Source organism: Pelodiscus sinensis, chromosome 8, assembly GCF_052426305.1.
Source record: "Pelodiscus sinensis isolate ZL-2025 chromosome 8, ASM5242630v1, whole genome shotgun sequence".
Lineage (NCBI taxonomy): Eukaryota > Metazoa > Chordata > Testudines > Trionychidae > Pelodiscus > Pelodiscus sinensis.
Window position 1 is genome coordinate 75,435,708 of NC_143059.1, and position 27,792 is coordinate 75,463,499.

The 27,792-nt window shown below is 45.5% G+C and overlaps 1 protein-coding gene across 7 annotated transcripts in view; it reads left to right on the plus strand.

The window, feature by feature from the left end:
- Nucleotides 1-27,792, plus strand: part of TCTN3 (tectonic family member 3) — an 85,455-nt gene that overhangs the window by 43,728 nt on the left and 13,935 nt on the right. For all 7 annotated transcript variants that reach the window (XM_075934430.1, XM_075934431.1, XM_075934432.2 and 4 more), the window contains 7 exons: nucleotides 7,947-8,055; nucleotides 8,144-8,262; nucleotides 17,531-17,566; nucleotides 21,476-21,550; nucleotides 21,652-21,768; nucleotides 25,622-25,717; nucleotides 27,356-27,453. In XM_075934430.1, the coding sequence (XP_075790545.1) occupies nucleotides 7,947-8,055; nucleotides 8,144-8,262; nucleotides 17,531-17,566; nucleotides 21,476-21,550; nucleotides 21,652-21,768; nucleotides 25,622-25,717; nucleotides 27,356-27,453 (650 nt within the window). The remainder of the gene's footprint in view (nucleotides 1-7,946; nucleotides 8,056-8,143; nucleotides 8,263-17,530; nucleotides 17,567-21,475; nucleotides 21,551-21,651; nucleotides 21,769-25,621; nucleotides 25,718-27,355; nucleotides 27,454-27,792) is intronic.

A 27,792-nucleotide genomic window follows, 5' to 3' on the forward strand; every position in this document is an offset into this window, starting at 1 on the left:
GTATATATGCACCGATATAGTGGCGCCACACCAGGTAGCTTCCTGTGTGGCCCAATGGGTGCCACTAAGGGAAAACGCTTTGACAATGCGCGCACATGGCATGAACACACCTAAGTGGAATGGACATGAGCAACACATCTTGAAAAACAACAGTTATGAAAGTAAGTAACCATTTCTTATACACAATGGCATTTGTTAAAGTTACATTGTTTGTGTATCTGTATGCTTATCTATTCTAGACAAGCAAGAAGGGAGGAAGAAAACATCTCTACAGATCAATAGGGACAGTGCTTGCCTATGCTGTACCCCCATTGCCATGGTAACACTTTCCCAGACCCCTTAATTGACCCTCACCTATCCCAACAGTTTCTTCATGTGTATCCTCTTAAAATAGGGAGGCAATTTCAAAAAGCCAGCTGAAGACAAAAAGTCTGATTGCTTTCAATCCCTTAAATAGCTTTCCCCCAGGGCAGGAACACTTTGTTTAGTCTCCCCATTCCCATGGGAAAATACCAGATTCAAGGTGTATTGCAGTACCAGGTGGTACGGTGACATGTCTTTCTAGGACCAACCACAGTTTGGGCTTATTGGAAAACCAAAACCATTCACAGGTTGTTGACTTGTTCACCCAGCCATTAAGTTCCTAAAGTATTACTAATGGCTTTTGCTAGAATACCTGGACTAATAAAACAGGTTCCCACTTAATATTTTTGACTTCACATATAAGAAAGTTACATGCACACAAATAGGATATCCAGATTTAGTGGATTATAACTTTTAAATGACATGTCACATGATGGACTTTGCATAAAGCATTTTTAACTATATATATTCATAGTCATAAGCCAATTTTCATAAAGCTTGGGAGCCCTGTGACACCCCACCCAGGCCTTAAAGGGACAATATTCTTTTTCTTCCAGATAGCTGGACAGATTTGTTTCCCTTTCTTTACTTCTGAGTATTTGGTGAACTAGTTTTAAGAGAACACTCCACCAAAATCAGTACCTTACTATGATATAAAATCCTTTGTTTTGTCTAAAATCTCTGGAAACATTTTTTAACATAAGCATATGGTGAAATTTCATAAGCTTGTCTATTATTATGAAGATCACACAAAGTATTCCCTTTTTCTGAAAGCAATGAACTTTGTTTTGAACACAGTAAACCACTCTGACTGATTTATCTGCTATATATTTGAGAGAGTTTGTCTGTTTGTTCAAGAATGCCTCACAAACAGTAAGTGCTAGGACCTCCAATTCAGTATACAGCTTCCTCTTATCATAACTTAAAGCAACGTAAGGGTTTGGTTGTGCCAGGAAAATGGGATGTGCATGGAATGGAATTGCTTCTCAGAAAACCATATGGAAAAAAGACAGAATCACCAGGTGGGTGAAAGGGGCTGGCTGGGTATGTGCCATCTCCCCTTCTGGGACTGCCCCAATCATGAGCCTCCCATGCCCAGGTGCCCTTTGGTGAGGGTGGGGAGCGTCCCTCTAGATTCACATGGGAACATTGATGGCCAATCCCCTTCATTAGTGATTGTGGGGAAAGTGCACAGTTTGTTGCATTTCTCACTCTTGCTGGGGAGCACAGGGGGCAAATGAGTTATGAATCTTGGGATGGGAGGAGAGTTTAGCTTCTGCATCCTTTACACACACTCATACGTTCTCTCTCTGGCTGTGTCTAGACTGGCCAGTTTTTCCGGAAAATCAGCCACTTTTCCGGAAAAACTGGCCAGCTGGCTACACTGACGATCTCATGTAAGATTGTCAGTGTTCTTGCGGAAATACTATGCTGCTCCCGTTCGGGCAAAAGTCCTTTTGTGCAAAGCTTTTGCGCAAAAGGACCAGTGTGGACAGCTCAGATTTGTTTTCCGCAAAAAAGCCCTGATCGCGAAAATGGCGATTGGGGCTTTTTTGTGGAAAAGCATGTCTAGATTGGCACAGACTCTTTTCCGCAAAAAGTGCTTTTGCGGAAAAGCGTCTGTGCCAGTCTAGACGCTCTTTTCCGAAAATGCTTTTAACGGAAAACTTTTCCATTAAAAGCATTTCCGGAAAATCATGCCAGTCTAGATGTAGCCTCTCTGTCTCTCTCTCTCAAACCTGCCCAGAGCTCCTCCTCATCCCCCAACCCTGACTCATTCACCATCACCCCAGCTCTGTGCAATGCTGTATAAATATACTAGTTTAAAATAATGTCTTTGTTTCAGTGTGTTTATAAAGTAATCATTCCAGATTACTACATATTTGTTTTAAGAGTACATTTAAATAAAAAGTAAGTGTTGAAATACTGATTAAGAAAATTGAAAACAGAAGAGCTGCATCACGTATTCTATAATTTTGTATTCAGCAGGACAGCTGACTTGCCCTTACTACAAAGTTTTTGTAAAGAAATCTCTGACAAACTTCAGGATATATAAAAAAACAGACGCTTTTATTCCCAAATGTAATGCTTTTTAATTAGGCACTTTCTTCATGTCCAGTCTTCACAGTCTGGCATGCAGCAAAAAACACACTCCCATTTCCTTCAGAAAGAAATTTTAGAAGAGTATTATTTTTCAAATTCCCTTTGCTACATTTGAGTTCAGGAATATGCCTGCAAGGCAGGGGTGGGGAACTTAAGGCCTGGGGGCCTAATGTGGCAAGGTTCACAGTCCTGCTCCCTCGCCCCCCCCCCCCCCCGCATTGAGGATCCTGTGCTGGTACTCCAGCCCCCGCCCCCCCGATACTCTACTATGGGGCTAGAGCACACAAAATCTACTAGGCTGGACCCCCCCTACGCTCTGGTGTCTGAGAGGAATGTGAGAAGTGTCTTTCTGCTTCTCAGTTGGGTGCCACGTCAGTGAGGGGTTTTTGTGTGTGCCCCCGACTGATCCATCTGTGGGTCAGTGGCCCCCAACCCGAAAAAGGTTTCCCACCCTGCTGTAAGGGGCAAGCAGACAGGGAAGGAAGAGAAGAGGGAAACAGAGGGGAGGGGTTGGGGCCTAGATAGAGTGGATGGGGCCTGGGTAGAGCAGTGATGGAGTATTGGTGAGGTCACAGGCTAGGGTCTTGTCTCCTAAGCACAGCTTCACCCACTTCCCATGTCTAGGGAACAGTATTTTGGGTACTCCTTGATCAAATGATCACCAGTTAGAGTACGTCTGCGTAGCAACATTATTTCAAAGTGACATAGGGTATATGTACACGGCAAAGTTATTTCGAAATAGCGGAGGGCTTATTTCAAAATATGTAAACCTCATTCTACGAGGAATAGTGTCTATTCCAAAATAGCTATTTTGGAATAGGCTCTCTCTAGACAGGGAAGAGGGGCTATTTCGAAATAGGGGGCCTCCAGCCATTCCCAGGGTGACCTGCTGGCTGCTCTGGCCACAGTCAGGAAAACTTTTCTCCTTTCCTCCCCCTCCCCCCACCCCACGGAGCTCTTAAAGGTCTACAGTTTGCCCAGAGCCTTTGTGACTAGCGCCAGGCCTGCCAGCCCTGAGCCACTCTGCTGCTACCTCGACCCAGTGGCACAAAATGAGCCAGCCAGCCGGTACCAGCCAGCCCTCCACCACTCCCCGGGAGCAATCCTCCAGCTCTCAAGAGCCTGCCAGGGGCTGGAAGAGACGGGCATCTTCATGGTCTAGTGCAGAGGTCATGGAGGGATGCCACCAACCTGCACAATCTATGCACTAGACGCAGGAACACGGCTGTCTATGGCCAGATGGCTGCCAGCATGTCTGACAGAGGCCACATGCGCACACAGGAACAGGTACGGATGAAGATTAAAGTGCTGTAGCAGGCCTGTGACAGGACCAGAGAGGGCAGCTCCTGAACAGGGGCAGACACAGACAGCTGCCCCTACTTCGATGCCCTGGACCGCATCCTGGGGGGTGGGACGGTCTGTTCCCCCCAGGTAGTCATGGACTCTGGGGCAGAGCCAGGCAGTGTCATCCTTGCTGAGGGCCCTGATGACGGCGCGGAAGATGAGGAGGGCCAAGAGCCAGAGGAGGCCAGTGTCACTACCCAGCTGAGCCAGGATCCCCGAGCCGTCCCTGCAGACCTGTCTCAGGCGTTGTCCGAGGCCAGGGATGGAACATCATGTGAGTGCCATCCACTGTCCCCTTATGCAGGCGAGGGGGTGGGTGGGAGGGACCAGGGACTGCGCACCTGGGCCTTGCTGGCCACGGATCACATAGCCACCTGTGCACGTGCGAGCATGTGCCGTGCCATTCCTGAGCACATGGCCCCAGCTGGCTGCCACATGGGGGCCTTGGCCTGTTAGCCACAAGGGTGTGTGAAGAGACATGACATGCTCCTGGCCCAGGGGTGGGACATAGACAGGATGCCCCCCCTCCACAAGCCCCCTCTACAAGGAGGCAGGGGACATCCTCCCCTACACCCACACTGATATACAGCACAGGGGCATGGGTGCAGTCTTGGGGCAGCTCACACTTCCAGGGATAGCAGGGCCCCCTGGACATCCCAAACATGGCCTGTGTTCAAGCACAACACCTCTGATGACACGGAGAACTGTCGTCCTCTCCTTCCATAGGTGGGCTGGGCTTCAGGAACTCTGTCCTCAGGAATGACTGATCATTTGTGCTTGTTCTCCACAGCTGGACCAGCTGCGAGTGGAGGGCACACCACACCACCCAGGACATCCTCCCACACCCGAGGGCTCTGCAGGCCCACCTGTCCAATGGGTGAATACCAGCGGCAGCACCTGGGGGCGCTGCAGGCCCTGCACCCCACCCTCGACCACTGGGTCAAAGAAGACGTGCAACTCCGGTGGGAGAGCTGGCGGGAAGAGCTTGCCCAGGGCCATGCCATCTGTGCCCATCTCCAGACCCTGGTTCAGAGCATGCTTCCTCCTGCTGTTCCAGCTGCTGCTGCCTCCATAGCAATTGCTTCTCCTCCCACTCCCTCTCCACCTCCCTCTTCTTCCTTCATGCCCTTCACATCCTCCACACACCCCTGGGGATGCTGAGGCCCCCACACCCATGATGCTGGGAGCTGGCGGCCCAGGCGCTGCTCCAACCCTGAGCCTCTCTTCCCGTTTCCTACCCCTTCCAGCTCTCTCCTCCCAAGTTTTCCTCCTACCCTCTCTCCTCTCCTCTCCCGCCTTCTTTCCCCGATCTCACGCAAGTTTCATTTCCCACCCAGTTTTGCTTAATAAACAGAGTTCAGTTTGTTTAAAAAAAAAAACCCGGTATTTATTTTCCATGAGGAATGGGGGAAAGGGAGGGGAAAGTGGAAGGATGTGAGGGAGGAGTGTGGCACAAGCTCCCAGTGAGACTAACCAGGAAGCACTGCCACTGGTCCTCCTAGTAGAAGCTCTCCCGCAGGACCTCCTGGATGCACATAGTACCCTGATGGACCTCCTGGAGGGCAGCTGTGTGGGGCTGCGCATACAGGCTGGCCAAGCGCTCAGTCTCCGCCACCCAGCCTGACAGGAAGACCTTCCCCTTCCGCTCACACACATTGTGTAGCACACTGCCACCATGTGTGGCATATTCTGCTCTGAGAGGTCCAGGCGGGTGAGGAGGCTGCCCAAAGGCACCCTTGATCACCATGTGGGCCCTGCTGAGCCTGGCATTAAATGCCTTTCGGGAAGGGTTGAGGTGTCCAGTATAGGGCTTCATCAGCCAGGGCTATAGGGGGATAGGCCACATCCCTCATCAGGCAGACAGGCATGTCCACATCTCCAACCCTGATGTCGCAGTTGAGGAAGAAAGTCCTGGCGTGCAGCCTCTGGCACACAGAGGAGTTGCGGTAGACCCGGGCATAGTGTGCTTTGCTCGACCAGCCAACATTAATGTCCAGAAAGTGGCTCCGGTGGTCAATCACGGCCTGCAGGATCACTGAAAAGTATCCCTTCTGGTTAATGTACATCAGTGGTCCCCAATCTTTTGGGGCTGCCGGGTGCCCGGGGCTGGTGCCCTCCATGCGCCACGTGCCCAGGGACGGCCGCCCATGCACAGCGTGCCTGGGGCTGGCACCACCCATGCACCGCACGCCCGGAGGCGGGGTCGCCCATGTGCCCGGGGCTGGCGCTCCCCATGCGCCGCGTGTCTGGGGGGGCCGCCTATGCGCCACGCGCCCAGGGCCGGCACCACGCATGCGCTGCGCACCCAGGGCAGGGCTGGCCCTGATCACTCGGCAGGCACATATAAATACCCTGGCGGGAGCCATGGCACCCACGAGCACCGGGTTGGGGACCACTGATGTACATGATGGCCTGGTGGTCTGGGCCAGGGATAGGGATGCGTGTCCCGTCAATAGCCCCCCCCCACAGGTGGGGAAGCCCAGGGTGCCAAACCCCTCGATGATGGCATCAACATCTGTCAGGTGGATGATTCAGCAGACCAAGATGGTGTTGATCACCCTGCCCACCTGCAAAAAGACACACAAAGCCCACGGCAGGGTGCCTGAGAGTTCCCACCTCTCCCCTCTAATCCCCCACTCTCCCACGTACCAGGAGCAGCTCCCAGCAATCCTGGTCATTGCAGGGAGGCCTCTCTGTGGCTGGGACAGAACAAACCCTTCCAGGGATGGGACTTAAACCACCTCCACCCCACTCTTCCCCTAGGGCAGCCCATTCCCTCCTTCCACCCCCCACCCCCTGGGACAGTTGCCTGAGATTGCCATACCTGCATGAGCACAGCACCAATAGTGGATCTCCCCATGCCGAACTGGTTCCCCACAGATCGGTAGCTGTCCAGCATGGAGAACTTCCAGAGGGCGATGGCCACACGCTTGTGGAGGGGAATGGCGGGCCTCATATGCGTGTACCGTCACTTCAGAGACAGGGCAAGCCACTCGCAGGGCTCCAGGAAGGTGTCCTCCTTCATCCTGAAGTTCTGGATCCATTGTTGGTCTCCCCAGCACTCTAGGACTATATGGTCCCACTATTCGGTTGCTGGTGTCCAGACTCCAGAGGCGGCAGGGCACACCAGCATCCTGGTCCAGCAGCCACTCTGCCACATATCCCAGGAGGGTCTGGAAGAAGGCCTGGGGGTTGGGTTGCTGCAGATCCTGTGAAGCTGCCTGCAGAAAGTGCTGCCAGACTTGCAGCAACATGTCCAAGAGCTCCATGTTGGAGAGTGCTGTGGTGTCCTGAGTCTGGGCAACCAGAGCATGCAGAGAAACAACGCTTTGCTGTTCCTCAGTGAGGTAGAGAAGCAAGCAGGGAAACTTGAGAACTGGCTGTCCAGGAAGGTTCCTTTAAGTACGAACCTCAGATACATTGTGTGGCTCCTGCCTGAGGCTAACTCCTGACCTCATGCCCTGCCAGTTCTGGCTGGCCTTAAATGCGATTCAGCATCCAATCAGTGCGAACACACTATTTCTAAATAGCAAAACACTATTTCGAAATGCATTTTGTGAGTAGCCGCGTTATTTTGAAATAAGATATTTCAAAATAACTATTTTGAAATATGATATTTTGAAATAACACTGTAGTGTAGACATACCCTTGGTCTGCATCTACACAACAGGCAGTTATTTTGAAATCATGTCAAAATATGGTCAAGCTGGAGGACTTCTTACTCCAACTCCTGTAACCCTCTTTGTACGAGGAGTAAGGGAAATTGGAAGAAGAGTGATCTATTTTGAAATAAGTGCTGTGTAGACGCTCCCAATTTCAAAATAAGCTACGCAATTGACATAGCCTAATTTGCGTAGCTTATTTCGAGTTAAGACCTGTTGTATAGATGCACCCTTAGAGTTACTAACTGTACCCCACATCCCCAAATGAAGCAACCAAATTTTAAGGCAATCCAAGTAATAATGCACGTTTAAAGCTTGACTCTTTGAAGTGCTCTAAAGGAGGAAGCTAGTTTCAACCTTAAGTCTAGCAGACCTCATGTTCTAATTCCTTCCTGAGTTGACGGTATTCCACTGTTTGGACTTGGTACTCCTGTTCCAGGATCGCTCAGTAAACTCTCCAAATTTCCTTTTTAGGCTGGTGATCCAATCCAGACCTACTTTGCTGCATCATCTGTACTAAGCACACTCAGACAGCCAGTGGGAATGGATGCCAATGGAGTTTGTATTGATGGGAATCCTGCTGGTGAGTGCGGTAGTGCTAACAGTTTTATTTTGATTGAGGATGACATTTCCTACTGATTTTTTTCATGTTTCTTGCTCCCTTTTTCTAGGTTTCTTGGTGAGTAAAAGCACAAGCTGTATTCGGACCTTCACCAACTTGAGCAGCAGCTGCGCCACTGATCCTGCTCTGGATGCAGCCTCATATTATCGTGACTTTACTATACTAAAGGTGCATATCATCTTCCCCACCCTCAGCAGCTTCTTGAACTGTGACTTAACATCATGTTCTCCTCACTTCTGAACTTTTTTGCCACTGTCTTTTCAGCGAATTTAGCTATTACTAAAGTAGAGCTCACTGGTGTGTTGTTCCTAGGATCTCCCAATCACCTTGGTTTGCCCCACAGTACAAGAGCTGATTTCAATGAAAGATTGTTTATTACTCTGAGCAGTCCATCCATTCCATTCTATGTTTGTGTCACAAGAGGGCACTGTTGTACTGTTGATCATGCCACACACCAGGCATTCCACAGTACCTCAAATATATCTTCAACAAGCTTTATTGCCAGCAATTGTTGAGGAGCAGTTTTAAAAGCAATATACATATATAGAGTAATTAAAAATGAAAAGGCATGTTAAAAAACAATGTTTAAATTGAATAGTTATCAGTTTAAATCTAATCCTTAACTCAATTTAGCAGCCTAATTCTTAATCCAATGGTAACACATACACTCACAAACACATTCCATCACCCTCTGGGTCTGGCCAAATCCCAAGTAATGTTAGTAAATTTGGTTGAGGCGGAAGTCCGTGCATGTCACCCCAATATGCCGAATCGATGGACTCCAACTTGTGTGGCAAAATGGTGTGGTATATACTCCCTCGGCGGGGGCCAGTTGAATGGGACAACATCCATTGGTTGCACACAGCCTGGGTGGGGTGATGTCGTACCCTCCTTCTTGTTAGTGTGACCATGACTGAGGTGCCCTGCTCTCACCACCCAATTCTGCTTGCCTCACCACGAGTGATAAACAATAGAATGTCCTTGACTAGGTCTCTCCCTTGTTACTCCTTCTTATCTGGGAACATTGCCTTCTTCTGTACCATTTTGTCTACTCAGCACACACAGTCTTTTCTTTCACACAGTCCTTTTTCTCAAAGTTGTAAACAAATCCATAATCCTCTGGGGCACTGGCTTGAACCTTAGTATGGCCTCTTTTTAGCTCACTTACCTTAATTCACTCGTGCCAACCTTTCACACCACTCGCAATTCGTGACATTTGTACAGAACTCCTGGATCAAGAGCATCTTGTCTTGGTGACTTGCTGCTATTTATTAGATTATTTGTTTCTTTACCATTTCTGTTGACCTGCTCTGTTCAATTATAAAAGATGTCTCTTCACATCTTTTGTGGTGAAGAAACAAATGACATCATAAATCACAAGAAATTCTTTAAATATTTTTGACTATTTGCACTTCAAATATCGCTCCTTTAGCCCTCCTAATTTCCAGTTAATGCTTTTTCTGACACTTTTATTTGCCTCTTTATTTTGACTTGCGTAGGTTTGGACTTCTGTTTTCTGAAGGATATCTCTTTGACTCAAGTAATTTCTTGTATTTAACTATGTGGGGCTTTTTCTTTGTCTTTTTTGTTTGCTTGTTTTATTTAAGGGAATTCATGTGGCCTTTGAGACTTGCCTCAATTAGACTCCATTCCAACTCTGAGCATTTTAATTTCTTTTGACATTGTTTAAAAGTAGAAAGATAGTCAAAGACAACATATTTATCTAAAGTATAGTATCCAGTGGCAACACTTGTGGGTTTTCCCTCTCCCAGAATGTTGATTACATTAATTATATTGAAACTAGTATTACTTAATGTCTCACTAATAGTCCTTGAGTTGCTTCTTGTGTGGATGTTAGTTATAGATTAAATATTTCATGGTGCTCTAGGAAGCAGTCAAGAAACTATTTCTCTAAACCTAGTCCTGTTGTGATGTTTGACTAGTTTATATGCAAATAGCAGACGTCATCTATTGTTATTGTATTAGGTCCTTGTCTCCATACAAATAATTGCACTGTGTTTTAACTAAAATTGTTTAAAAAACCCCGAAACACCTAGATTTAGTTAAACCAGTGCACACCACTGTGTGGTCTCTTTTAAGTCTGTTTACATGTGGCTTATATTGATTTTTTGTGTGTAGAAGGTTTTCTGTTGGTTTAATTATTTTAAATTCAAGTTTTGCAACTTGAGTATTTTACAAGTCCTTATCCTTAGGTATATCTACATTATGGATACTATATCCACATAGCTCTGTCAGAATAGCTATACTTCCATATTCCCCAGTGTAGATGCAGCCTACACCAACAGAAGGAATTTTCTGTTACTGTAGGAATGCCATCTGCCCGAATGATGTCAGCTATATTGACAGAAACACTCTTCCTTTGACATAGTTGCATCTACACTTGGGCTGTGTCTAGACTGCATCCCTTTTCCGTAAAAGGGATGCAAATTAGACACATCGCAATTGCAAATGAAGTGGGAATTTAAATCCCCCCCCCCCCCGCTTCATTTGCATAAACATGGCTGCCGCTTTTTTCTGGCTCAGGGCTTTGCCGGAAAAAAGCGCCAGTCTAGATGGGGATCTTTCGGAAAATAAAGCCTAGGAATAAGGGATCTTTCGGAAAAGGCTTTATTTTCCGAAAGATCCCCGTCTAGACTGGCGCTTTTTTCCGGCCAAGCCCCAAGCCAGAAAAAAGCGGCAGCCATGTTTATGCAAATGAAGCAGGGGGATTTAAATCCCCGCTTCATTTGCAATTGCGATGTGTCTAATTTGCATCCCTTTTACGGAAAAGGGATGCAGTCTAGACACAGCCTTGGGGTTTTGTTAGCATAACTGCATCAGTCAAGGGGATGAGTTTTTTTATAAAAAGGGTGTCACACGGAAGAGGGAGAAAACTTGTTCTTCCCTGGCCTCTGAGAATAGAACAAGAAGCAATGGGCTTAAACTGCAGCAAGGGAGGCTTAGGTTGGACATTAGGAAAAAGTTCCTAACTGTCAGGGTAGTCAAACACAGGAATAAATTGCCCAGGGAGGTTGTGGAATCTCCATCTGTGGAGATATTTAAGAGTAGGTTAGATAAATGTCTATCAGGGATGTTCTAGACAGTACTGGGCCCTGTCATGAGGGCAGGGGACTGGACTCGATGACCTCTCGAGGTCCCTTCCAGTCCTAGTATTCTGTGATTCTATGATCCGTGACCAACGTAGCTATGCCAATATAACTTCACTACAGATGAAGACTCAGTTGTCTGTTTGACCTTTCTCAACATTGAGTGCATTTATTCTCCTTTATCTGATTCAGAAGCTTGTAATGTAATTCTACTAGTATTGTCATAATCTTAGGGTGTGTCTACACAGCAAAGTTATTTTGGAATAATGTCCGTTATTCCAAAATAACTATATGAGCGTCTACACAGCAATTCTGTTATTTCAAAATAATTTCAAGATAATGGGCGGCTTATTCTGACTTCTGTAAACCTCATTCTAAGAAGAATAATGCGTATTCTGAAATAGCTATTTCAAAATAAGGTATGTATAGACACTCCACTTCTGCTATTTCGAAATAGCCCCTCACCAGGGCCATTCTAAATTATTCTTCCTGCAGCTCTAAATCGAGATAGCATGTCTACATTAGGGAAGCCTGCTTTGTACTAATTTTGAGGCTTCCCTATAATGTAGACATGCTATTTTGAAGCTGAGAATGCCCTGTTCCGTGTAGATGTTAATCTTATCTCCACAAGTGGGGGAACACAAAGCAAAGCCTCCCCAGCTGACCTTAATCCCCGGGCAGGTTCATATCATAGAATCATAGAATAATAGGACTGGAAGGGACCTCGAGAGGTCATCGAGTCCAGCCCCCCGCCCTCAAGGCAGGACCAAGCTCCGTCTACACCATTCCTGACAGATGTCTATCTAACCTGTTCTTAAATATCTCCAGAGAGGGAGATTCCATCACCTCCCTTGGCAATTTATTCCAATATTTGACCACCCTGACAGTTAGGAATTTTTTCCTAATGTCCAATCTAAACCTCCCCTGCTGCACTTTAAGCCTATTACTCCTTGTCCTGTCCTCAGAAACCAAGAGGAACAAATTTTCTCCTTCCTCCTTGTGACACCCTTTTAGATATTTGAAAACCGCTATCATGTCCCCCCTTAATCTTCTGTTTTCCAAACTAAACAAGCCCAGTTCATGAAGCCTGGCTTCATAGGTCATGTTCTCTAAACCTTTAATCATTCTTGTCGCTCTTCTCTGTACCCTTTCCAATTTCTCCACATCTTTCTTGAAATGTGGCGCCCAGAACTGGACACAGTACTCCAGCTGAGGCCTAACTAGTGCAGAGTAGAGCGGCAGAATGACTTCACGAGTTTTGTTTACAACACACCTGTTGATACAACCTAGAATCATATTTGCTTTTTTTGCAACAGCATCACACTGTTGACTCATATTCAACTTGTGGTCCACTATGACCCCTAGATCCCTTTCCGCCATGCTCCTTCCTAGACAGTCGCTTCCCATCTTGTATGTATGGAACTGATTGTTCCTTCCTAAGTGGAGCACTTTGCATTTCTCTTTATTAAACCTCATCCTGTTTACCTCTGACCATTTCTCTAACTTGCTAAGGTCATTTTGAATTATGTCCCTATCCTCCAAAGAAGTCGCAACCCCACCCAGTTTGGTATCATCTGCAAACTTAATAAGCGTACTCTCTATCCCAATATCTACATCATTGATGAAGATATTGAACAGTACGGGTCCCAAAACAGACCCTTGAGGAACTCCACTTGTTATCCCTTTCCAGCAGGATTTAGAACCGTTAACAACAACTCTCTGACTACGGTTATCCAGCCAATTATGCACCCACCTTATCGTGGCCCTATCTAAGTTATATTTGCCTAGTTTATCAATAAGAATATCATGCGAGACCGTATCAAATGCCTTACTAAAGTCTAGGTATATGACATCCACCGCTTCTCCCTTATCCACACATATGGGAGAAGACGATCCTTCAGATACCCTGGACCCAACTCATTTAAGGCTTGATAGGCCATAACTAAAACCTTAAATTGTGTACGGAAACATACTGGCAGCCAGTGCAGCTGCCAAAGCACTGGCGTAATGTGCTTCGTATAACTAGTATTGGTTAAAACTCGAGCATCCGCATTCTGGACCAGTTGAGGTTTCCGAAGGCTCTTTAGAGGCAACCCTACATAAAGTGCATTACAGTAATCCAGTAGGGATGTAACAAGAGCATGGATCACTGTGGCCAAGTCATGTTTGTTCAGTAAGGGTCGCAGGTGGCAGATTAAACGAAGTTGCCCAAAAGCACTCCTGGCCACTGAAGAAATCTGATTTCTTCGGGTGTTGTCACAAGGAGGAGGGAGAACATTTTTTCTCCTTGGCCTCTTAGGATAGGGCAAGAAGCAAGGGGCTTAAACTGCAGCAAGGGTGGTTTAGGTTGGACATTAGGAAAAACTTCCTACCTGTCAGGGTTGTTAAACACTGGAATAAGTTGCCTATGAAGGTTGTGGAATATCTGGAGATATTTAAGAGCAGGTTAGATAAACATCTATTAGGGATGGCTAGATGGTACTGGGTTCTGCTGTGAGGGCAGGGGACTTGACTTGACTTGCTGACCTCTTGAGGTCCCTTCCAGTTCTAGTGTTCTATGATTCTGTGATTATATAGTATCATGAGTCTTTGAGGACACAACCCCACTTCTTCAGATGGGACTCATCTAAAAAAGTGGATTGTGCCCACAAACGCTTATGATACTATATATATTTTTTGTTAATCTCTAAGGTGCTAGAGGACCACTCATTTTTAAGTTACAGACTAACACGGCTGCCCCTCTGATACTTTTAATTACAGTGTAGGTTGAGTTTATTAAATCTCTTATTGTAAGGAATCTTTTCCAGATCTTGAATCATTTGTCTTCTGCACTTTTTCCCATTTGTCACAATCCTTTTTAATGTGTTGACACTGGAACTGGACACTGTTTTAGTAATAGTCTCTCATATGTCACATGCAGTCCTAATAACACTGCCCTACTTCTACTGATACAGTAATTCCTCATTTAACACTATAGATGCATTTCTGAAAATGTTCGTGCTAAGCGAAAACGGGCTATGCGGGGTCAATGGAAAAGGTGGGCGTTGGGTTTCAGGTGGTGGTGGCAAAGTCAGTTTTTTGTTGGTGCTGGGTTGTCAGTGTCAGCATTGGATATCTAACAACAAGATATCTAGCAACACAAGTCGCCATGGTTTGTTAAAACAGAAAGATAAACACATGAGTGAGCGGAGGAGCACTGTGACCACATGTATTCATCTGCTCATGCATATTACCACTGTTTTCACCAACTTATACCGCCGCACGAAATAGTCTGCCACTTGATTATTTTCGTGTTATTTCAGGGACAGTCGTGTTATTCGAAAAACGTTCCCCAAAAAAATCGTGCTATTGCGAAAACGTGTTAAGCAGGCAGGTTAAACGAGTAATTACCATATTCTAGTATCAGAGGGGTAGCCGTGTTAGTCTGAATCTGCAAAAGCGGCGAGGAGCAGTTTCTCTTTGAAGTCTGGTCCTGAAGTTTTTTTGCTGCAGGATGGCTACCTTGAGATCTGCAATTGTGTGTCCAGGAAGATTGAAGTGTTCCCCTACAGGTTTTTGTACGTTGCCATTCCTAATATGAGATTTGTGTCCATTGATTCTTTTACGTAGGGACTGTCCAGTTTGGCCGATGTATATAGCAGAGGGGCATTGTTGGCATATGATGGCATATATTACGTTAGTAGATGTGCAGGAGAATGTACCAGTGACAGTATGGCTGATCTGGTTAGGTCCTGTGATGGTGTTTCTGGTGTATATATTTGGGCAGAGTTGGCACCGAGGTTTGTTGCAAGGATTGGTTCCTGAGTTCGAGTTATTATGGTGCGGTGTGTAGTTGCTGGTGAGAATATGCTTCAGGTTGGGGGTTGTCTGTGGGCAAGGACTGGCCTACCTCCCAAGGCCTGTGAAAGCGAGGGATCATTGTCCAGGATGGGTTGAAGATCACTAATGATGCGTTGGAGAGGTTTTAGCTGAGGGCTATAGGTGATAGCCAGTGGTGTTCTGTTGGTTTCTTTCTTGGACTTGTCCCGTAGCAGGAGGCTTCTGGGTACACGTCTGGCTCTGTCAGTCTGTCTCCTCACTTCCTCGTTTCTTCAAAGAGAAACTGCTGAGCTACAGTTCATCTTCAAGTTTGACACAATCAACTCTGGATTAAACAAAGACTGTGAATGGCTAGCTAACTACAAAAGCAGCTTCTGCTCTCTTGGAATTCACACCTCCAGATCAGCTACTAGAAGTGGGCCTCATCCTCCTTGATTGGATCCACCTCGTCATCTCCAGCCTGATTCTGGCCTGCATATTTATACCTGCCTCTGGAAATTTCCACTACATGCATCTGACGAAGTGGGTCTTTGCCAACAAAAGCTTATGCTCCTACACTTCAGTTAGTCCATAAGGTGCCACAGGACTCCTCGCCGCTTTTACCATATTCTACTTTGTTCATATGCCAGGATTGCATTTTATTTTTGACCCCTGCATTACAGTACAAGCTCTTGTTCAATTAGTTGTTTGCCAGCATTCCCAAGCCCTTTTCTGTGTCACGGTTTTCCAAGTATAGTTTTCTATTCTAGAATTGTGTTTCTAACAGGAATCCACCCAATTTTGCACTGGTGCCTCATTTTTCATTAATCTCGCATGGGTCTTTGATCTACAGCAAGTGAAATAGATCTCTGGCCAAGTCACAAAAAGATTAGCCCTTTAAATCAAATCAAACCAACCAACCAACCACATATCTTCCATCCCAGTCTCATGAGGCACAGCCCCTTTTCTCCTGTTTTCTTTTCTCCACCACCATATTTCTCTTGGGCTCAGCTCTAGCCCTCCTGTACTCTTAGTCCCTTCATCCTTTCTTTGTTCAGAGGAGTCACCTTATTACCTTGCTTGAAGGCAGTCTGAACAGTTTGTCCATCCTCTCATTATTATGGAAGATTAAAGGGAAACTCACAGGCTGGTATCATAGAGGTTACCCATCTGTTATGAGTTCTCAGCCTTGGGCATTCTGACTGTCCAGTCACCCCAAACTTCTATGTCTTCCTCCAATGTTCTCCGACCCTGCCTGATACCCTCCTGATCTTTATAGAGCATTGACTCTCAGGTCTCTATTTTTCTCAGTCTTCCAACCTACTCCTGGAGCATCAATTCTCAATGCCACCCTCTCTGAAGTCTTTCTGATCTGATCTTGCTCTGGTCACAGATCACCAGCTTCCATGAAGACCCAGTTTAGTCACATTAGCTTTGTATCATGACTTCACCACTCGCTCCCTCCACCGGAGAAGGCAAGCTAAGTATAGTACAGATGAAGCTTAGCCCCGACACAAGAAAAAAAATCATACAGTAACAGTGATCAACATTGTTCCTAGATGTATGATCTTGAATGTATCTGCATTCAAACACATTTTGTTTGAGTTGGCCCAGTTTACCAAGTAATCAGAATCCGCTGTTGATAATTGTTTTGAGAGCTGTCAGATGGCCTGTTCTTAATCAATTTCATGTGGCGTACTGATGTTTTATAGTACTAACTTTTAATTCAAATTTTGTTTGATACCCAATAAAGTGCCTTACAAAAATGTAAATATATAATACATCTATGCAGTTACCTTTATCAACCAAACATGTAAGCTTGTCATAGAATTAAATCAGGCTTATTTATCAAGTGCTGTTTTCTATAAAACCATGTTGAGTGCATTAATTATATTTCCAGCCTTTGATTGATTTGACTCTCATATCAGCTTTTCAGTTATTTTTCTTGTTGTTGATGTTGGGCTTCTGCTAGTGACCTGCTGTGCAAAGCCAATTTAAGGTACTATACGCCTGTGCCTATGGCTCCTGTGACATGATTAAAAAAACCTCTACGCTTTTATTTACTTTATTTTCTAAGTCCCATGATTATGAAAAAAACCTTGGAAATACACACCACGTGTAGTTGATGCAGTGACATCTGTTCTGCTATGCAGGCATTCTGAAAAAATATTTCTGAGAGGAGCAAACTGCCTCATTCATTTCAATGACATATTAATATTTACATCAATATTAATTCTTTATTAAATCCTGGAATAACAGGGAAATTCCCAAAGGCTAGAACAGAGAGAGTGGGGTACCAATATTCAGAAAGGGAAAACAGAAGGACCCTAGTAAAAATCAGGAAAACAGCTGGGTCACAGACCAGTGCTGTATCCACTAACTAGACCATATTTCTAGAACACAAAGTTGGTGGCAAGTTCTTTGGCCTTGGAATTTGCAGAGCTCTGCTTATCACCATAGCTTCTAGGTGTGTGATATCTTAGTGACTCTGGGTACCTACAGTCAAAACATTTTTTATTTTTCTCTTCCAGGTCCCAGTTAATACAACTGATGTCAAGCTCATGCAGGTGATTTTCTATGCCAGAGAAAATACGTCCTGCATTTGAGAAGGGAAATCTAAGTCTGAGGCATGCAGAATGAGCTGCTTGAATCAAGCATTTGGCAGGAATGGAAAAGTTCTGTATCTGAGACATAGTTTTGGAGGAGAAAGCCACACTGTCTCTGGAACAATAATATGGGGAAAGTTTCAGATGTGAGAGGGGTATACTCTCGGGTGGTGTGTATAAGCGAGTGAGTGGAAGATCTTTGGATTGGAATGGGTAGAGATGGAGTAGAGAGCAAGCCCTAGTTCCCAGATAGATTGGGAGTGGAGGGGTAGGTCACAGACAGAGATCTGGTTGAAAAGGGAAAAGACTCAGACTGGAAAGTGGTTTGGAAAGAGAAAGTGGGAGAAGGCCTCAGGTTTTCTTCAAGTGATGGATCCCCTATATGTTTTCCATATATAGAGCACTATGTTCTGGAGTCCAGAAATTCTTCAAAAGCAGTGTCCATTGACTCACATGCTCCCAGCCAAGGATACCTGAGGCAGAGCAGGCCAGCACCTCTCCAGTTCTTTCTAACCTCTGCATAGCCTGAATTAGAGTTTAGTCCTCCTTCACTATAACCTGAAAAGTATGAAATATTTTAAATTGTTTATATCTGAACTGAAATGGTATTCTATTGGTAATCTGGCAACAGTAGCAGAGGATGCAACTGCTCATGGTGAACAAAGAGCCATCTACAAAATGAACTGGCTAATCAGTGGTAAACAGCAGATACCAACAAAACACTCTTATTAGAGATAAACAGGGGTACCTGCTGATAATAGAAAAAAAGCCCAAGAAATACACTGGACAGAGCACTTACAAGAATTGCTGAACAAGGAGTCATCTAAAGAGGAAGCAAACATCAGGGAGACAGAAGAAGGTCTTGATATCAACACGGACACCTAAACTAAGGAAGAGATCATTCAAACCATCAGATTCTTTAAAAATGCCAAAGCTCCTGGCAAGGATAACTTGAATGCAGAAATGTTCAAGGTAAATCTTGAATTAGTTATCCTAGTTCTAGATGAGTGGACCAGTGTTGTTATAGTGAAGATACCAAAAAAAGGAAATCTCAATGATTGTAATAACTGGTGTGGTATCACACTTTTATTTATGACAAGCAGATGGAAGTATAAGATCATAGTCTAGCATATGTATGAGAAGCAGTTGATAGCATTTTCAAAAAAGAGCAGGCTGATGTTTTGGAAAGAGTGGGTGCACAGTCCAGATTTTCACTCTGTGAAACATAATAGAACAATGGTTAGAATGGCAACAGCAACCCTACATAAACATAATAGACTTTGAGAAGATATTTAATAACAATCACACAATCAACCTGTGGTGCATTCTGCAGGCATATGGAATAATCAGCATCATCAAAAGCTACTATTTCAATTTTACATGCAGTACTGATCATAGTGAGCCAGTTTTGAAGTCAAAACAGGAGTACATCAGGGTGTGTCATGTCTGCAATCCTCTTCACCCTTGCCATCAGCTGGGTAATGCAACGTGCAACAGAAAACATACCAAGAGCATTATATGGATACCCGTCTCATCCCTTGAAGACCTGGACTTCGCAGATTATCTTGCTTTCCTGTCACAAACCCAACACCATATTAAAAAAAAAGAAAAAAAAGCTTGACTCAACACATTCTGCCAGCCAATCGGACTGCAAATCAACTTCAGTAAGACTTTTAATATTGACTTAGTGTCATGAGTATGGTTAGAGGATTATGTTCTCCCCAGTGTAGAAACATTCACATACTTGGGCAGCATCACCATTCAGGACATCCAGCACAAAACCACAAGCCAGGATATCCAGAACAAAATCAGTAAAGCCAGGAACACCCTCAGGAGCTCAATTACAGTCTGGAAATTATCTAAATACAACACTGAAACCAAACTCAAAATTTATCAGAGCTGCATAGTTTCAACATTACTATATAGTGCAAAATGCTGGGGAATGAGAAAGTATACATGTCCAAATTGTCTTAATTCCATACAGCCTTCCTCAGAAAAATTCTCTTTATCTTTTGGTCCAGAACCAGGGGTGAAAGTAACTTAAAATTTCTTACAGGTAATGTCCTATCACAACCTGTCCCCTGGGGGTGGGAGTGGGGCACTCAGGGCAGAGGCTGTGGGAGTTGTGGTGTGTTAGTACTTGTAAAAAAAGTGAAGTGTGGGGTGGAGTGTGGGGGTCTCAGGGCAGGGCCCTGGGGATGTGGGAGGAGATGCAGGAATTAGGGTTGGGGTGTGGGAGGGTCTCAGGGCTGAGGGTTGGGATGTAGGAGTCAGAGTTGGGAGTATACAGGGGTGGGCAATAATTTTCTGAGGGGAGGCCACTTAATGAATTTTGGTACGTGGTTGTGGGCCAGCTCCATCCTTGGAAGGGGCAGGGCTTGGGACTAGCCTCCACCCAGAATTGTGTGGGGCTGCACGCTTTGAATTAAAGACCCAGCAAAAGGTTTGCAACTCCCTTCCCTGCCACTACTGTGTTGCCTGGCAGCCACCTGGGGTTTCTGCAGCTATTTAATGGGCTTGTCATTGAGCCCCTGTTGGGATAGCGCCATGACTGTGAGCCATTTAAATAGTATCTTGCTGTCTGGGCCAGTGCTTGGAAATTCAGCAGCACGGGCAGCAAGATATAACTAGAAAGTGGCCAGATACAGTCTGTGGTCTGTATGAAAGTGTTAGGTGGGCTGGATGCCCCTGGACCGCATCTTGCCCAGCCCTGGTGTATTAGTTCAGGGCAGAGGGTTGAGGTACAGCAGGTTTCAGGAGACTGGGGCTATGTCTACACTACAGAGGAGCATCCACACCTCAAGCATGTTTTTGCGCAAAATCATTGAAAGAACAGAGGGGTTTTGCGCAGTTGGTATTCTTCTTTCTACAAGGAAGAAGCCTTTTTGTGAAAGAGTTCGTGGACGGGGAACAGGGGCTTTTGCACAAGAAATGGCCTCCAGGAAAAAAAAACAAGTGCCCTGGTGGCCACGTCATCCAAGGTAATGGGAACTCTATAGGTCCTGTCTGATGGCCCCTCTTAAAGCTGCAGGCACCCTGGACAAGCCTTGTGGCAGGAAGCCAGCCTGAGAGCAGTACCCTTATCGTGCAGCTCTCTCTTCCACTGCCATTGCCACCCATGGCGGAGCCACAAGCCCCTTGATACTCCCCTGGCCCTTCCAGGGAGCAGCCTCAGGGGTCCTAGGACCCCCCAGGGGGACCAAAAGGTGTGCCCTGACCTGGTCAGGACCGGAGATTGAGGCCCTCCTCAAACTGTGGGGCAAGGTACCCGAGCCAAAAGGCGGAATGCCAAGATCTACTCTCGGATGGCCACATCCCTGGCAGAGTGAAGACACCTTGCTCGGACCATGGAGCAGTTCCGGAGCAAGGTAAAAGAGTTCCATCGGGGTATGTCAGGGCCACCAAGCACAGCGTGAACTCGGGCAGGACCCCACATCTGCCCCTACTATGCCAAGCTCCACCACATCCTGGGGGGGTGCGGAAATGTCTTCCCCACCCATTCTGGTGGATTCCAGGGTTGAGACCCCCGTCATAGTCCAGATGGAGGTCATCCCAGAGGAGGAGCAGGAGGACTAGGGTCAGTCCCAGCCAGAGGAGGAGAAGCGAGAGCAGGAGACAAGGACCATGACCCTGTCCCTCGAGCCAGTCACCGACAGCCAGGACGTCTCCCAGGCCTCCTCGACTCCTTGACTGTGCATGTCAATGAATGCCCCTTTGAAGAATTTCTGGACTGGGTACATGGTAATTGAGATATGCGGCCCCCATTTGTAAGAGCCTCTACTTACAGTAAGCAACCTCACATCAGGGTTGGATGGGCACACTCAATTTTAATGGATTAACTGATTTTTAAATTTTCTTTGCTGCCTTCAGGTGAGCATCGCCCCTGTCACACAGCCTGGAGCACCCCAGATGGATGGCAACACCTGTCACAGTGTTGTTCATGAGGTACTTAAACCATCCTTCCACCATCATTAAAGCATTCATGGTTGGAATAAGGCCCCGGATCCTTTTCCTTTCTCTGACTCTCCTCTGCTTTGGACTTGTAGGTGATCTATGAGATAGAGTTCAATGGCACCCATGGAATCCAGAGTGTCTCTGTCCAGTTTAAAGTGACCAATGTCTCTGGGAGCTCTCTGCAGCAGCGGTTCACACTGCACTTCTGGGTGAGTGTCCTGGGATCACATGGATCATTTCAAGATCTGAGCTTAGTGCTCTGACTTCATTTAAGTCTTTGAGTGAGGAGATTTGGTCAGTGGCATGAGAGGAACGGGGTCAGCTTCTCAGTCATATATCAGTCCTGTGTGGCATTATAGTCAGTGGTTTTGTCTCAGGTAAGAGGCCTTCAAAGAGTGCAAATTGTCTTCTGCAGACTTGGTGTCCTGCTCTAGCATGGTCCCTGGGGGAGGAAAGGGGAGATCAAGGTAAATGTTTTTGAGCCATGCATGTGATGTAAAGCGAGGTTAGGAAGCAATGTTTTATCTCACTTGTGCTGAGCTGAGCTGCTGGTGTTAGGAATTGTCCTGAAGGGTCTTTTCCCAACCCCTTGTATTGTAAGGCTAGAGGACAAAGCTGGGAAATATTAAATCTGTCTGTGAGTTAGTACTGGCGAGGGCCACTCTCATGCCAAGTGGCTGCAGTGTAACATGAGGTGTAGTGAGGTCATTTGATTCTGAACACTAGAAGCTTATTGAAGTAGTCCCCAAACCCTTTCCCAGTGAGGACAATGTGATAAGTGTGTGTTGAATTTGGGGCTGGGCTCAGTAACTCAAAACTTCAGGGCTGTGGAAGGGCAAAGGTGAGTTCTTCTTTTTAGTAGCCTCTGCATATTCCAATCATAAAGAGTGCTTTGATCAAAGCAGCCTGAACAGTATAATTCGACTAGTGCTTGTCTACTCCCCCCAAACTTCAGACTTCTTAGGGCAAGGGTTTAAATGGCACATGGTACTTCTTTGCCTCAGTGACTTCAGCTTTGACCAGCTGGATAGTTACCTTGTTGCTGTAGGATCCCTTTAGATCCTTAGTAGATAGGCAGATGTTTAGATTAGGTGGAACATAAGTTCACAGGGTTATATAAAGGATAACACAATGGCTCAGAAGGCTAAGAAGCCTGGATTCAAAAGATGCATCTGGTGCCCAGTAGTATTCCCAGCACTGAGCGCATATCCCAGATGCCTGATATGTTTGGCAGAAGAGCATTCTCCCTCTGAATGTCCACACTTCCTATCATTTACCACAAGGGCAAAGAGAGACAAAACTGGCTCCAGGAAGTACTGACACTGGCAGATACCTAATTCAAGCAGATACCTGATTCAGCCCCATCTCTGCCTCCTGCCAGGTCTGCAAGAATGAAGTGAAATTCAGCTTCTCACCCAGGGTTGCTATCCAAGGGAGTTCAGGATCTGAAAAATTGGTCAGGATCAGTGACAGACTGTTTCCAGAGCTGTCCCATTTCAGAGAGACTCAGCTACAGTACCAAGGAAAATTTTGCAGCCCTCATCAGTGTCACCCTTATTACAAAGAGCCAGCCTTAGAGAGAAGGACATACCAGGCCAGACTCTTATTATGGAGCCAGGCTCTGATTCAAGCTGTCAAAGAAGAGCTAGGAGCCATTTGTCTATGAATCTTACAAGATTGGATCTGAAGGAGCCAGTCATGAGGATGAGAGTTAATGAGCCAGTTAAGAGAATTGAGGAGGGTTTGTTAACTAGCACAGATTTACATAATATTACTGTTGAAGAAGTAAAGAGACAAAGATCTTGAGGCAATATCTTTTTTTGGACCAGCTTCTGTTGGTGAGAGACACAAGCTTTTGAGCTATCCAGAGCCTTTCCTCGGGTTTGGAAAAGGTACTCAAAGTTGAATATAAAATTGAATGGCTAGTTTAACGTAAGTAGTTAGTGTGTTTTCTAAGGGACCATCATCATCATCGTCCTTCATGCCCACTGACATATAGGGCAGCAACAAAGGTCCTCCACTTCTGTCTCTGGCCAGCCTCTCCATAATACCCCAAGTGTAATTCATGCTCTTCATTTCTACTTCAGCGGTCCGGCACCGTGTTGTCTTGAGTTGTCCTTGCTTCCGCTTCCCTTCAGGGGTCCAGTGCACCACAATCTTTGTGATGGAGCTTCCATCTTTCCTGAGCACGTGCCCAGTCCATCTCCAGTGTCTTTTCATAATGATGGTAACCATGTCATCTTGTTTACATCGCGGAAGCAGGTCCTGATTTGAAATTATTCTTGGCCAAAAAATACAGAGAATCCTCCAAAGATTTCTGGTGTGAAAAGTTGACAATTTATTGAGGTCATACTCTGTCATCCGCCAGCATTCTGATCCATATAATAGTGTTGATAAAATACAGTTCTGGTAAAACTTCAGTTTGGTATGGATGTTGTATTGTGATGGCTTCCATACAGCATTCAGACTCATGAAGAAATTTCTGCCTTTACTGAGTCTGCTCTGGATATCACTTCTGATGCCTCTGTGTTGCCTGATAATACTACCCAAGTATGTAAAGCTCTCTGTGGGTATGTCTACACTAGTCCCCTAGTTCGAACTAGGGAGGCTAATGTAGGCATTCGAAGTTGCAAACGAAGCCCGCGATTTAAATATCCCGGGCTTTATTTGCATCTTCCCGTCCGGGCGCCATTTTTAAATCTCCCTAGTCCGAACTAACTGTCAAATGTTAACTCGAACTAAGTCCTTAGTTTGAGTTTACTGTTTCACCTCATTCCATGAGGCCTAGACCCTGCAAGCAGCCACACCATTCAGCTTCCAGGTCCAGCAAGAAGGTAAGTGCTGCTGCATGACTCTGGGAAGGAGATGGGTGGGCTTAGAATGTTTTGTGCCCAGCGGCGTAGGCGCACACCTTAGAGGGAACACTGCTCTGCATAGTCATACTCCCTACCTTTCTTTCCCCACTGCTTCAGAGCCCTACTTACCAAAGGTCTTATGGTCATGGGGGAAGAACTGAGGCAGTGGGAGAGACCCTTTACAATTCTTTTCCTGGAATGTCTGGAGCTTAGAAAGGGGAGTGGGGCAAGGGACGTGTGTGGCTGCTCCAGTGGCTACTGCTAGTAGAATTTTACATTAAGGCTGCACAATTTGGAGTATTCTAATGAGTTGAATATGTAGCACCCATTTCAAAGAAACTGGGTTATAGATAAGTAACTTTGTTTCTGTAGAACCACCTAACCCGCTATGGAGACAGTGTAACATGGATCATAAATATGACCATAAAATCCATGAGGCCATAGTACCCTTTGTTGCAGACAAATCTTAGGTTGTGGGAGGCTGATGTTTTAAGAACTATCTCTAGGGCAGCACTACTCAACATGTGGCCCGGCATGTGGCCCGTGGTGCGGTTTGGATTTACACGGACTCAACACGCAGCTCGTGCGTGGGATCCTTTGAACATGGCCACCACTTGGAACATGCTCCACAACAGCGAGGCATCTCCCAGGCAGGGTGAGCATTTGAAAGATGCAAGCAGGCAGGCTGGCTGGAATAGACGAGAACAGGGTGTCAGTGTTTCTAGCCCCCAGGGAGGAGATGCCAGGAGTGCCAGGGCATTGTCTGAAAGAAGCTATTTGCATATATATGCAACCACACTTAAGTTGCGGCCCTCGGCATGTGCTGTGAGTATCATTGTGGCCCCCGGGGCTTCCAAAGTTGAGTAGCCCTGTTCTAGGGCATGGGTACTCAAGTTTCAGGGCAGGCTGCAGTTTGGCTTGCCAACTGCCGTGTTGTAGAGGTACTGGGTAAGTATGGAAGAGGATTCTGAGACAGACCAAGGTTTTATTTTTAATGAGATTTTTAATAGGGTGATTTTTAAAAAAGCTTTAGTTACACTGAGGGTGCGTTTTTTGAGCCCTGCCATAAGTAGGCTTGACTTCCTTGTCTGAAAATGAGTTTTCCTGCTTATCCCATGACTGAATTTGATCAGCTATGTCTGATCAACCTGGTGTGACTTCTGTTTGTAACATTTTCTTTCCTTCTCTTCTGCTTGCTTCTCTGCAGAGTGGGACTTCTTTGTACACCTTACCAAGAAGTGGAAACCCTGGCTATATCATTGGGGCACCACTCTTATCTCTAAACAGTGGTGCCAGGCAGCATGTATCCTTTCTGGTGTTAGACTGTATCTGTCTCCATCATCTTATAGTGTGGCTATACTATTAACTGGGGAAGCATCATATGAATCTCATGTTGCAACCTTTGTCTATCAGAACCTTGTCATTGCGAATAGTAGGGAAACACCATCCTTAAGCTCATCCATAAGGCTATCAGCCTCTCCCTGATCAACTCCCTCCTAAAGACCCACATGTACCATGATTCCTTCAAGAAATTAAGAGGCTTATTATAGCAATGTTTTGAGTAGTAAGGAATATCTATGTAGTTAGCACAGTGCCTGTTTGGTTTTTTGGGTATCTGCCAAGAGAAAGCCTTGTTCCACATGGCTTTCCTATATCCTGTGTCCATTTCTCTGTATGTTTCTTCAGAGCAAGGACCATGTTTGAGAAGCTTTGAAAAGAAAATTGTGGGCATTACTGGAAACAAATAATTGATAATAATATTGAAGGTGTCTTGACCATGACTGGATTAGAAGCCTGTCAGAATTAAGGAGACTTTTGGGTGTAACTTTGTTGAGGGTGTCATTGGCATGTTTGGGTGGGTATTTCTTTGGTTGGAGGCTAAGTTGGTTGTGGTGGATTAAGTACATATACTACAATAACTGGCACTGTTGGTAGGAGATTACTACTACTAACATAAGAACATAAGACTGGCCATACTGGGTCAGACCAAAGGTCCATCCAGCCCAGTACCCTGTCTGCCGACAGTGGCCAATGCCAGGTGTCCCAGAGGTAGTGAATTGAATGGGTAATGATCAAGCGATCTCTCTCCTGCCATCCATCTCCACCCTCTGACAGACAGAGGATAGGGACATCATTCCTTACCCATACTGGCTAATGGACTTAACCTCCATGAATTTATCTAGTTCTCTTTTATCTAGTCCTGTTATAGTCCTAGCCTTCACAACCTCCTCAGGCAAGGAGTTCCACAGATGGACTATGCGCTGTGTGAAGAAGAACTTCCTTTTATTTGTTTTAAACCTGCTGCCCATTAGTTTCATTTGGTGGCCCCTAGTTCTTATATTATGGGAACAAGTAAATAGCTTTTCCTTATTCACTTTCTCCACACCACTCATGATTTGATATACCTCTACCATATCCCCCCTTAGTCTTCTCTTTTCCAAGCTGAAAAGTCCCAGTCTCTTTAATCTCTCCTCATATGGGACCAGCTCCAAACCGCTAAGCATTTTAGTTGCCCTTCTCTGAACCTTTTCTAATGCCAGTATATCTTTTTTGAGATGAGGAGACCACATCTGTACACAGTATTAAAGATGTGGGCATACCATGGATTTATATAAGGGCAATACAATATTCTCCGTCTTATTCTCTATCCCTTTTTTAATGATTCCTAACATCCTGTTTGCTTTTTTGACTGTTTTTTTTACTGTCTTCAAGAACTAGCCACGATGACTCCAAGATCTCTTTCCTGATTAGATGTAGCTAAATTAACCCCCATCATATTATATGTATAGTTGGGATTATTTTTTTCAATTTGCATTACTTTACATTTATCCACATTAAATCCACATAATGAAAGCTTGATATTGTTGAGGACTGGTTGGATAGCCCATGCTGTTTAACTTTCCTCTTATTTGGCTTCCTTACACATAGCTCCTTCCCTCAGGTGACTATCTTACAGAGCCAAGGTAATGGAATATGTTCACAGACTCTTAGGTACAAGGTACAGTTTGGAATGAATGTGAGGACAAGCTGCCATTTCAGGTAACAATTTTCATCATCCCTTCCTCCCCAATCCTTAGATAAGTTTGCAAGGTATGACTCTCCTGTCATTGCCATTCAGGTTTGCAGGGCTCAGGTTGTGCTGTGAAGCTCAGGTAGTATCTTCCTTGTAAATCCCCATATGGGGCTCAGGTAATCTCTCTCACACATGCTTGAAGGGCTTGAGGAATGCTGGCGACAAAGAACCTCAACAAGAGAGAGCCCTCCTAGAGCAACTAGAACACTATTAATTGTGGTGGTCTGTTGGGGAGGTTCTGAGGTGCCAGTTCTAGGCACGTGTTTCATAGAACAATACATGAATGAAGGGCTTGGATTTGAAGA